The sequence below is a fragment of the Cebidichthys violaceus genome, unplaced genomic scaffold (genome assembly GCF_023349555.1).
Source record: "Cebidichthys violaceus isolate CVI_PGR_0920_01 unplaced genomic scaffold, fCebVio1.0.p SCAF_152, whole genome shotgun sequence".
In the NCBI taxonomy this organism is placed as follows: domain Eukaryota; kingdom Metazoa; phylum Chordata; class Actinopteri; order Perciformes; family Stichaeidae; genus Cebidichthys; species Cebidichthys violaceus.
In genome coordinates, this window is record NW_027176321.1 from 72,866 (window position 1) to 85,577 (window position 12,712).

Sequence of the window (12,712 nt, forward strand, 5' to 3'; positions counted from 1 at the left end):
CATGCGCCACATTACAGAGTTTATTTCATTTGATTGACTGAATTTTTACATAGAATCGGCTCACAGAGAGCTCTGAGCTCTGGGGCAGGCCTGCAAAGGCTTAAAGACGATTGGACAATTTTTTTAGGACCAATATCCTGCATCTCAGGATGTGGCCTGCTCAGTAACACCCACATGCACACGAACGCGCACACGCACACACACACACACACACACACACACACACACACGCGCACACACACACACACACAGGCAACTCAAGGGACAAAGGAACTGACAAAATTCAAAGCAAAGTGTATATCAATTGATGTGATATACTTAGCTAACATATAGAACATTATATGCATATAGAGAGATATATATGTGCACTGAGGAGGCTCAATTTCAAGATATGGTAGAACTGGTTACATGGGATAAACATTCACTCTAACATTCACTCCTTAGAGAGAAAGATTAAAAGGAAGAATGGGAGAGTAAGATTTTGTTCCCTTTGACATCTGCCTCGCCTCCCCTGGACAGCTATAAGACATATAGCCCAAAGAAGCTCTCTTATTTCTCTTCTCTCCCCAGCCTTTTATCCACCTAAACCCTTCCCACCTGTTACCTATGCCGGCGCTGAACTCCACTGAATATATGAGCTGCACCGAACGTGCTAAAGGCCGGCATCCAGCAAACTTTGAGAGAAAGAAACTCTGAACTCAACACAGTTCGGCAAAAGCTGCCTCCGCTCCCTCGCCCCAGCAAAGTGATGGTATGGTGAAGATGTTACCATCCTGCTGCCTGTGGAGAGTCACCACGTGGGACCGAGCGAGCAGACAAGAGACTTTCTGAGGACGCCTCAGAGCTCCAGATGTCAATCGACTGCAACTTCTCCCCTGGCCATCAGAACTGCCAGGTGAAACCTTACATTTCCTGTGATGATGAGGTCGATGCTCATTAAAGAATTAGTGCTCGATTATGTGTAGGATCTCCCATCAAAGTAGAGATAGTATTTGAATTTTTATTGGTCAACGTGAACGTTAGCTATCCTCCACTGATTTCACCTGGTAAAAAGTTCCTCCTTCGGTCAGAAAACCGTCATCACCGTACTCATTTCATTTATTCATTCATTTGGATGTTAGTAGTTATTAATCCTGTGTGTAAACATGAGATGTTTCACATATTTTTTGAATGAAATAAGTTTTTGTACAAACTGGATTTCAGACACGCACGCACACACACACACACACACACACACACACACACACACACACACACACACACACACACACACACACACACACACAGTTGTTGTCTGTCTGTCTGTCTGTCTGTCTGTCTGTCTGTACCTCCATGGAGATGTCCTCTCTGGGTGTTAGCTGCTGGCTTATGGCAGCCAGAGACGCCTGATCAACCTCACGGATGCAGCCGTTCAGCACCTCAATGGCATCATCACATTCTCTCTGGCCAGGAGCCTTTTCCCTGCACAGAAACATGAGATGGAGGGTGTATACTTCATACTTACAGCCAATCCCCCAAAAAGTTGAAATAATTCTCTCCTTGTCTTCATTTATATGTGTGTTTCAGCAGTGTAACAGAAATAGAGTGGAAGGCGGGGGAGCTGAGGAGGCTACAGCATGGCCTAATATCATGCGCTACAAAAATCTGCTCGTTACAATAACGGGAGGTTATCCAAATAAAAAACAAGAAATTGCTTATTGTGCTTTCCATAGAAAAATATAGAAAGGCCGTGTTAATCTCTCTTAACATGCTGAGCAAACATAAAGCTTATATTTTGGTGTTTTTTGTGATGTGGTGATATGGTTGTTGATGTACAGATTTTTCCATCATACATGCATAAAAAATCAAGGGTTCTCTATCCAACATTCAGAGCATTAATATCTCATCAATAACTATCATCTATGTAAAGATCTAGAGTGTAGTAATGTCTCCCTGAGCAGAGAGTGAAGTCTCTCTCCCTCTGTGTGTTGATATCTTTGTTCACATAGCCAGCTGTAAACGCTGTGGAAACGTAGCACCCACCCTCTGGTCCCCCTTCATGTTAACACTGTTAGCTCTGTTAGCTTCTACATTACATTACATTACAGTCATTTAGCAGACGCTTTTATCCAAAGTGACTTACAATAAGTGCATCAACATTGGTAATCAAAAGAACTACTAGTCACCAGAAGTCATAAGTACATTTCCTTTTCCAAACAAGCATCTAAGAGCATGAAGCAGAGCATAACTCAGAGCCAAAGTACAGTGCAGAAACAAGAAAAACAGTTAGTGCTATAAGTAATACGAATACAATAAGTGCAACAAGCTAGTATGAAAACAATAAGTGCCAAGTGGAAGGCTCAGGGTAGCACTTCCTGAAGAGGTGGGTTTTCAGCCTGCGCCGAAAGATGGGCAGCGACTCCGCTGTCCTGACGTCAGTGGGAAGTTCATTCCACCACTGTGGGGCCAGGACAGAAAACAGCCGTGACCGGGTCGATCGGCCGCCAGGACCTCTGAGCGACGGGGCAACCAATCGCCCCGAGGCAGCAGAGCGAAGTGGTCGGGCGGGGGTGTAAGGCTTGACCATGGCCTGGAGATAGGAAGGAGCTGTTCCTTTCACTGCCCTGTAGGCTAGCACCAGAGTCTTAAACTGGATGCGAGCTCTTACAGGTAGCCAGTGTAGAGAACGGAGAAAGGAAGTTGTGTGGGAGAACTTGGGGCGATTGAACCCAGCTTCTAGCAGCCAGCTCAGCCATTGCCATGTTGAGAGCCATGTGGAGGCAATCGTAATGCTCTGAATTTGGAGTTAGCACCTTTAAAGGAACGATTAAAAGAAGTGTTCCTCTCAGCAGTTTGATTCCATCCATGACCATCTCATCCCCTATAATTAGGCTACTTTTGGAGTGCTACTGTCCACATTACATTAGCACTGCTATATTTGTAATACCTAAGATGTACAGTGGGCCACTTTTAGTGTATATCTCATCATTCTTTATTTCAAAATGAACGTATGGCAAAGACAGAAGGGCTAAGTTTAAAGGCTTTGGTAGAGTAGGGCTGGAATCTCATCAAACTGAATTTGTAAAGTAGTATAACTTAATAACCCAATGTGTTTCAACGACATGGAAGTGCATCGACTGTCTCTCTGCACCAGAAGCGGAGAAGCGTTGCATTGTGTAGATGGACAGCTGATGCTTCTGACCATCTTCCCCCTGATATTTGATCATCTGAGTTATACTCCAACATGCATCTTGAAGGACTGACAGAGCAGTCTGACCAACACTACAGTTTTCCCATACTGTTCTGGAATCAGCTGGTGTTCTTACTGTTGTCATGGTGGCGGGTCAGAATGTGTTGGTATTTGTGCTGTATTATGTGTTCATAATATTATGGTATTATAACAGAAAGAGTTGTCTGAATGTGGCTGTTTAAAACATGTGTTGAGGAAATATTTCTTCATTCAAAACACAGAGTCACAGTGGAGTTAGTTTGTTGCATTTTAATTTGAGTCGATAAATCAGATTCCAGACCAAAAAAAGGTTCAGTTATTGTTTATGAAGGTTGCAAATAATGTTAATAACTTAATAATCTACATCATCATCCTGATAAGTTAGCATCAGCTCTTGTGAAATTTATAAATATAGAAAAATAAGCTAGTTTAGTCCACAATGCTCTTTTGAATCTGATATCTGGTGGATGTGGGGGTGTCAGGTCAAACGACCTCCTCATAAATGTGGATTTGTTCCCCACTCTGACAAATGTATATTAGGGTGTGTGAGACTTTTTACTTCTATTTACTACAGCCAGCACGATCAGCCAGAAGTTAGGCGAGACAAAAAAGAAGTGGAACTAATGGGTTACAAATACTGAAGATGAATAATTGGCTCTGCTAACTGTTGAAGTCATCACTGAGAAGAAGAAGATGAGCCTGTCAGAAGGTAGCCTGTAGTAGTAGCAGTAGAGTTTACCTCATGTTGGTGATGAGTTTCTTGATGGAGTCAGACACAGTCCTGGAATGTCCGGCCAGCACTGACCACTTGGGGGGATCTTTGGGGTTGACAGCCAGAGAGCGGGCAGTCTGGATCAGGCCGGTCGAGCTCTCCAGCATAGTCTTCGCTGCCGCCACGATGGGCTCCATGGCTGCATGACCCTGAAGAAAATAATTCACTCGAGTAAGAAATACTAAATGGTACGGTTTCCAGAAGTTGTCTTTAGCGACGCATAAAGGAATCACATGAAAGTTTCAGTTTAACAACAATGGTGACCCCCAAGCACACACTCGTAACGTGCTGTCCCCTTACTTACTGACTCAACTGCTTAATGAGCACTTAACAGTTCAAGTTCAAAAAAGAGGCTCATCTTCACTTCATTATTTCATTATTACATAATAGTAGACAGTGAACTGTCATCGTCAAATCAAGGTCTCAATTCACTGCCGAACTTACTTGTTTAGGAGAGGACATACCTCAAGGCTGATCTGAGCAGGAATGCTGGCGAACTCTGGATTGGAGGCGAAGGCAGTCAGGTTGTCAACAGCTTCTATCAGAGGACCAGTGGCAGCCTTACACTTCTCTCTGTTGTCCTGGTTAAAGGCTCCATCCAAAGCCTGGCAGACAGGGGTTTGAGCCTTGATTACACTTGAGGCACTTATTGTTGCCTCTTGGACCAGAGTGGCTCTGCTTCAAAACCATTACAATCTTGAATCATAACGTCCAAACAGACTTTACTTCTGGAACAGTAGTGTTTTATGTAGGGCTCAAGGACCGCTTCCTGCTTTGCCTGCTTGGCAATCCGGCCCTGTTCCTTGATCAGGACTAGGACTAAATGGGCTAGTTTGAATTGACAGAAATAATAACATGATAATTTATTGTCTACTGCATCACTTGAAGGGCTGTTCACAGTGTGCATAGCCCTGTTGGCTGAGGGCTTACAGTTTCATACTTGGAACATGGAATGTCGTTTATCCTCCTTCAAATGAACCCAGGTTAAACAACTGCACTGTTCAATGGAAGGGAGTGAAGAACAGAGAGGCTGTGGTGGTCAACAGAACACAGCAAGTGAATGAGAGAGCTACTGTTTTAGAAGCCATCATGGCTGTTACATTGTAACCAGAAGAAAATAACCATCAAACAGGCCGTGTTGCATTTGAAACACTGCCATATTTTTTTAAGCTTGGAGTTTCATTTGTCCAATCAACATGGTTCTTCACATTTGGTGGAAAGATGGGCGCCAGAAGTGGGGGGGGGGGCAAGGATCAGTGGCCCTCTGTGGGCCTGTCCCACTGTGAATCACCGTATCCTTAATTATTGCCCCTATATTGCAACAGGTTAAAAACACGTTTCATTCACTTCCGTCTGGCCCGTGTGCGTCTAGACTAGAGGCTGTACGGAGTGTTTTTTACTCCCCGCCTACAGAGACGCTCTCATTTGGGCTTCTTCTGAGCTGATTCTCACCTTCACTGAAGCATTCATGTACACCTCCAGTCTATTTTTCCAACGACACGAGTGTAAACTCGAGGTGGATGCCCAACAATAAAGACACTGAATCTTTATTCACATTTTACAATCGGCAGAACTGTAGTGATGCGCGGGTCGGGGTTTTTTAAAAACCTGCATTCACCTGACCCGTTATGAGAACCAGCAAACCGCCCTCTCTATGCATTATAGTGGCACAATGATCAGGAATGGCGCTCTCCAAGAGGCTGATCCTGCTGCCGGGAAGGCTAGAAGCTGTCAGAGAGCACTCTTTCTCTCCAGCCTACAGCGATGGGGAGAAATACGCTAAATAATCAGAGAATTTGAATTAAACGGTAGCCTTTATGTATACAGGGCTACACTGTCTTTTTCAGCCCAGTGTTTGACTGCATACAACTAAAAGGAAAACCATGAATGCTTTAGAGGACAGAGCATCCAGAAGTGTGCACCATTAGTCCCGTTTGTTCGATTCATCATGTCTGGGCCTTCTCTATGACAGCAGGCTTATTGCCCCGACATTCAGAACAGCTGTTAACACTTTTACCTTCATACATGATCCAACACCAACTTTGCAAACTAGTTGGTTTGAAGCATACACCAGCCTTTAAGGTTGGCCCAGTGCTAAGAAATGCAAACCAGGCATTTTCTTTCACTCAACACAGAGTATCTTCTTTTCATTTCATTGATGATGAATTTGACAGTACTTGGACTACAGACCTTTATGGACTTGACAAGGTTGGCAGTGGTGTTGGCCACCTCTTTGGCCGACTGGACAAACTGCCTCTTGGCTACAGGGTTGGGAGTTTTGGAGGAGGCCAGGCGGCAGGCATTACACAGAGCGGAGGTGTGTTTGGCCACGATGGTGGCTGCAGAGAGCACCTGGCAGAGAAACAGTGGACAGGGGTGAATCAAAGATGTATTCAAGCACATATAGACTCACCAACCACAATGAAGAAGACCGGTGATGACTCTGGCCATGAGTGTGATGTCGCAGTGAGGTCAGCATGTACCTGGGATTGGGTGCAGGCTGGGTCCACCAGGTTCTGGCAGGCCATCTGAATAGACTGATTAGCCCGGGCAAACTGAGCGGGGTCCACCAGGCCCCTCTGACCCGCTGAACTGTTGGGGTCCGATACTCCAACCAGATAGGAAGCCTATGGACATCAACAGATCAGTGGTCACTTTACAATGAAGCTCAGTGGACGTTCAGTCAGGAGGACTCTCTTTACACTCATTCATTCACTAATCTCTCCTTCCCTCTGTCTCTGTGGCTTCTACTCTATCAGCTGAACAGCTGAATGTGGGCGTTTTACTTTAACCAACCAGATTCTGCCACGGTTTCCCTTAAAATTCTTAAACTGCTCTCCTCTCTTCTGCTGTCACTTGTCATTGCAGTATGAACCGATGGGACCTTCCTCCACCCCCTTCCCCTCCAGTCTCCATCATATCCAGTGCCCAGTCCTGCTCCTGATCCCATCATTGGATCTTTAGCAACTTCTTTCATCACCACCACCAGTGTCTAGACTCCAGGGGGGAATATTCTTGATCAAATCCCTGTATCTCTACCCCCTTTTAATATACTAATGGAGTCCCATTGCCAAAGACTCTTCACTATTCATTTCATTATGCATTTAACTCATTATTTTTGCTGCTCACTCTTCCTCCCTGCAGTATTAGTAGACTTGTTTTTATTGAAGAATAGCTGCTAACAAAGCTCCTCTACTTCAGTGATAAACACATTCTTCACAATAAAAGCTCCCCGTTATCATTTTACTAAAATGTTGTTTTGCATCAGCAAAATCAGGAAATGTTGTTTTTTCATCAGCCGTAGGTTTACTTGCTGAACTCAGAACGTTGCTTTGTCACTATTTGACTCGTCCATTTAAACCTGTGATATTTTCTAGTAATCTGCATCACTACTGTCCACACCTCTCTGAGATCTGAACTCAATGCCAGCCAGGCCACCTCGCCATGTGGTCTGGCTGATCAGATCCAAATGTGAGCTAGATCCGATCTCTGAGCGTATAGAGTTGACAGCTAATGCATCCTGGCGTGATCGGACGTCAAAAGCTGACAAAGACAAAAAGACAAGTGTAACCACGGCCTCGGTGGTCTCAGACAACAGCAACAAAGAAGAAACCTTCAGTAGTGGTTTTTACCTGTGCAGCTGCTTCAGTCAGACCACATAAAGCTTTGGAGCCAGCGCTGACTGAATCACCAAACTCTGGCAGGTTGGAGTTCTTGGCATTGTGGGAAATGCCAGCCATGGACTCACCCAGGACCTGTCAACAGGAAACCAGAGATTAACATAAGAGACACGATTTAGTCTGGACTGTCTTCATGTGCTTCTTATGATGAACAGAGACCCCTTTCTTGGTACCCATTGACTCACGTTAGTAGCACAGGGTGTCAGAGCTAATAACTGTTCACATTCATTCTCTTATTTATTCATCTTTGGTCAGACAGTTCCTGATATAATTAAAAACATTTCATCCTGTTTGAGCCGTATTTAGAAGGATGAAATTTGTTAAATGAACAAAAGTAACCTGTAAATATCTTTGTAAGTAAGGTTTTGGTATGGGAACCAATCAGCACTGGTATCCTAAAAAATCCAAAGGATAGCCGTCCCTTCTGAAAAAGGTGAAACATCACACATGTGGATGGAAGGACAAAGAGAAATGGGGTCAAATGTTGAAAAGATGACGATTTCACTGTTTATTTTCACCAACAAAAAAACAACCTGTCAAGTCAACACAATTAACTTAACTCCAAGAACAAAACAGTCTCAGAAATTCCTTAAAGTCATTTCCACATTAGAAAGTCAGGAAATAAAGGACTCATAAAACAATGCATTGTAAAACTTCAGAGGAATTTCCCTGGAACACTTTCAATAGTGAAGGACAGCTCTTCCTCTGACAGATAAATGTATACATCTTAAGGCAGCAGAGCAGCACCTTTTGTGAGAGAAATTAAACTGTTGTTGATTTTTTTAACAGCGCTAAATGTAGGGAGGTAAAGAAACGAGGAGGACGATTGAAGAAAAGTGAAACAACAAGAAGAATTTCTACCTTTGAGTTCTCCATGACGCTGTCGATGCAGTCGAAGTACGACAGCTCATTGACTGCTTCTGTCGGGTTCTCCAGCATCCCCCTCACCGACTGCACACATGCACAACACAGTCACAACGCACACACAGGAATCACACAATGTACCTGCACATCACAGCTGCATGTCACATGACCACTGTCCTGTCTATATGCTGCGTTCAAGTCCTTGCTTTATGGTCTGTGCACTCCTGTACATTAAATGCACATTAAATGTGAGGCTCACACATTTAATTTGACTTAATGTCACATGTCACCTATAGTTCTATAAATATCACAAACATTTAAACCTGCAGTGAAATTAAATGAGAGGCATTGTTATACGTATAATGATGCCTCTCATTGAATTTCTGCAGTCTGGCTTCATCACCACCTCACCATATGCGTCTCCAAAATGTCCGAACGCATGCATTAGAGTTTCCGTACAGGTGATCACATTCTCCCGTTTGTTTTTATAGATCACAACTTTTGCGTGGGAAGTGGCGTACGCCTCTTTCAGGCCTCATTTCGTGCGTACAAAATGGTTATAAAGGAGACCCCTGGACTGTGCTGTCTGACACTATCTTAACTAAAACAGGAGATCCGCAGGGCACAATTTTATCATTCTTTTTATTCTCACTGAATACTGCTGACTAAAGGCAGAGTCAGCTTTAGACACTGCCCTAGTTGGTCTACTTACCCAAGGCAACGACGAGAACTATAAAGCAGAGATTGAATCATTTGTAAGCTGATTAGATGCAATTTGTTTTTAAATTAAATGTTGGAAAGAAGTCTCCTAAGTGATAATTAAGGGTCAACAGATAGAAATTGTCCAGTCATATAAATATCTTGGGGAACAATGAGGCTGTAATCAAAAAGGCTCAGTAAAGGCTATCAGCAAAAAGCTTCTTTATGTTTCATTTCAGGGCCTTAGCCCAGACCCACTTGAGGTCACTGTAGAAAAGAGAATATGGGCCAAGTTAAAAACAGTTGTGTATTATGAAGGCCATCCATCACACTGTGTTTTTAACGGACTCAGTTCAGTCAGTGAGTGACTAAGGATGACTCAGTGTTCTACGGAACGTCTCAGAAGGTCTTTTGTTCCAGCAGCGGTCAGATTTTTTAGATGTGGCATCTTTCAGCTTTTAATCATGTCTCAAAAGTCTTTAAGTTTTTTTTATTTGTTGTGTGTATTGTCTATTGCTTGTTGTCTGCATGAGTTGATTTGGTGGCAATGAGTCTCCCCACTGGGGATTAATGAAGTCTTCCAATCTAATAAAAGTGTAAATTAGTTAAATTAATTAAAGTGTGGAAATAAAGTGACAGCTCCATATCCTCATGGGGGTCATTGGTTTGCTCATTTGTATGTACAAGAACATTTGGTGTGGATCTTACACACTGTTTTTATAAATGAGACCGCTGAGCTGTACGAGGCTATTCATAGCTGAAGGCCACACGGCAGGTTTAGTTATTGCTCATATACTAACTCATCCAGTAGCTTCTAAAGTTTAGTTGTCATATATAAAGCAGTCCCAATCAGTAGCCTGCTCACTGATACAGGCCTGACTCAGAAACATCATAACTCAAACTAAGAGAAGAGGAGATGAACCAGTAGAGGACTGAATACTAAAAGGATGGTTGTTACCTCCAGCTCTCTGAGAGCATTGTCACACTCCTTCTGACCAGGAGCCTGTCGGGTGCACATGGTGATGAGCTGGTTGATGCTGTCTGTAACGGCCCTGTGAACAAAAAAGGCTTGGAGATGTAAAGAACGGATAGACAGTAAGAGAAGAGCAACACACAAAGAGACAGAGGGATGTTTCTTACCGGGCAGCGGCTGCTAGCTGGTTCTTGAGGTTGGGGGAGCTGGGGTCAGTGGACAGGGCTTTGGCTGCCAGCAGCAGCTTGCTGGATGACATGGAGATTGTCTTCAGGTTGGACACCACCTGTGTCTGGTCATCTTTAGACTGGAAGAAGGGAGGAGGAAGGTATTCTCGGTATTTCAGGAACTTTACACTGACAGAAACTGTACCATACAACTGAAATAAAATGATGACTCAAAATCTTGGCCCATGCCTACTCATCCTGATAACATGGCATGACCTTCATTACTATCAACACACTGTACTTTATTTTGACTTAGTCCCACAAACACCGTCCTCTGCCACAGGTACTCACTAGAGCACCAAATGTGGATTCATCCACCACTGAAAATAGTCCCAACAAATTTACTCCTGCTTGAGTAACGTTTGTTAAAAACTACAGTGCCCAGGAAATCACTGAGCCTTTTTTTTAAATTAAACTATAAAGATGTCTTTAGTTGGAACCTGAGCTTTTTTTGTTGACAAAAAGAGACCGACACGTAAGCACATTATGTTCAAATGAGTTGTGGAAAGTCATGGTGTCAAATTACGGTCATCACCTAGATTCTATCTATATTTATACCATTTTTCTGTTCAGGCTGCTGAGGATTACTTTGCTGTCATCACATCCAATCAAATAATTCAGTTGCCTCCCTTGCTGAGTGGATCAGGTGTCAGTAAAGTTAAAGAGCTAACTTAACAGCAGGCTGCCCCCTCTGTTGGAATGTTTTAAGCCCGTTTCACCTCCGGCCACAGCCAGCATCACTTATGCATAAGTATCCTCTCATTACTCTGACCTGGGATGTTCCGGCCATGTCAACACCAGCCTCCAGGAAGTTGCTGAAGTCCTGTCCAAACTTGCTGGTGGCCCTGGCCAGGTCCTGGGTGGTCCCTCTGGACGCCTGGACCACCTCGTTGGCCGACTGGTTCAGACCGGCCGCCACCTCGTTGAGCTGAGCCTGAACCTCCTGGAAGCTCCTTCCACTGGACGGGAACTAGAGTGGGAGGAGAAGGACATGAGAGCTGCAAGTAGCAACAAGGCCGGCAGAGAGCAGTGTAGAAAAGCAAGAACACATATTGAAATGAAAATATGTAAGTGGTTGCTTAACAGTAGCACCAACATCCGGGAAATTGTTCTCAGAATTATGAATACAATGTTTTGGATGAGACTTGTTTATTGTTATTCATGTCACACCCCCTCTCTCCTCCCATTTACCGTCTGCCTTGAAAAATGTCAAAAACTTTCAATAGAAACAGAGCAACATCAGCATGCATTTGGCATCATTTGTGTGTCCATATTTAAGAATGTGTCATTTGGGACCCCACCATGCAGTTCTCTGATCTGATTTTGTGTCACAGAAAGAGAGAGGGAGAAGAAACTATGAGAAACAACAGGCTTCTGGGCTTGGTCCACTAATACAGAGGAGCTTCACTGTAAAACTCACAAAAACTCACAAAGAGTTCACCTCTTCTCATGTGTCAGTAATAATGCAATCTGACTAACTTACAGAATCAGACAGCAGAGTCTTGCTGGCTTCGCCCACAGTGCGGATGGCGTTGTCCACATCCCTCTGGCCAGGAAGGCAGTTCACACATCTGTTCAAGGCCTGAGACACTGCCTTAGCCACCTACACACACACACACACACACACACACACACACACACACACACAGTGTTGAATTACATGAGTAAAAGAAGTTTTGTGTCTCTGCAAAGTGATTTTTATGATGACTGAGTCATTGTCTACTCACTAACCTGCCAACTGTCTCATTAAATTCTCCTGTACCTGCTGGCCAAAGCTAATGCTATCATCTGCAGCCTTGCTAGCTTCTTTTCTAATCAGACATGGTAGCAAAAGCAGTTTGTCCAGCAGATAGATACAGCACTATCATTACAGGACATTATCTTGATGAAAGTGATCAGTCAGGAATAAACCACTGTCCCACCACTGACACCCTCACTGACCTGGGCCAGCCGCTGCTGATTCTCTGCATCTCCTGGCTTGGCAATGGCCCTCTTGGTCTCTTCGATCAGGTTGCCTGACTTATCCATGACGTCACCGGCACAGTCGAGCATGGCGTTGCGCGCTGGTGGGTCGTCCGTGGTGGCAGCGACTCCTCTGGCGGCTGAGGCCAAGGACTTCAGAGCCTGTGCCACGTCTCTGGCTGCCATGCCTGGATCCAACAATAAAGTAACTTCAGTGTTTGGTATGAATGGATACCACATGAACGCACGTGTTACTGTAATTACCAAATGTAATAAATAAATAAATGAGACAAAGCACATGAATAATTGAGCACATGATTAAATGCA

The 12,712-nt window shown here is 44.0% G+C and overlaps 1 protein-coding gene across 3 annotated transcripts in view; it reads right to left on the reverse strand.

The window, feature by feature from the left end:
• Nucleotides 1-12,712, reverse strand: part of tln1 (talin 1) — a 75,101-nt gene that overhangs the window by 24,169 nt on the left and 38,220 nt on the right. For all 3 annotated transcript variants that reach the window (XM_068710411.1, XM_068710409.1, XM_068710410.1), the window contains 12 exons: nt 12,365-12,573; nt 11,907-12,026; nt 11,196-11,393; nt 10,364-10,503; nt 10,182-10,275; nt 8,522-8,611; nt 7,613-7,735; nt 6,464-6,607; nt 6,171-6,332; nt 4,445-4,585; nt 3,948-4,129; nt 1,329-1,461 (listed from right to left, as the gene is read on the reverse strand). In XM_068710411.1, the coding sequence (XP_068566512.1) occupies nt 1,329-1,461; nt 3,948-4,129; nt 4,445-4,585; nt 6,171-6,332; nt 6,464-6,607; nt 7,613-7,735; nt 8,522-8,611; nt 10,182-10,275; nt 10,364-10,503; nt 11,196-11,393; nt 11,907-12,026; nt 12,365-12,573 (1,736 nt within the window). The remainder of the gene's footprint in view (nt 1-1,328; nt 1,462-3,947; nt 4,130-4,444; nt 4,586-6,170; nt 6,333-6,463; nt 6,608-7,612; nt 7,736-8,521; nt 8,612-10,181; nt 10,276-10,363; nt 10,504-11,195; nt 11,394-11,906; nt 12,027-12,364; nt 12,574-12,712) is intronic.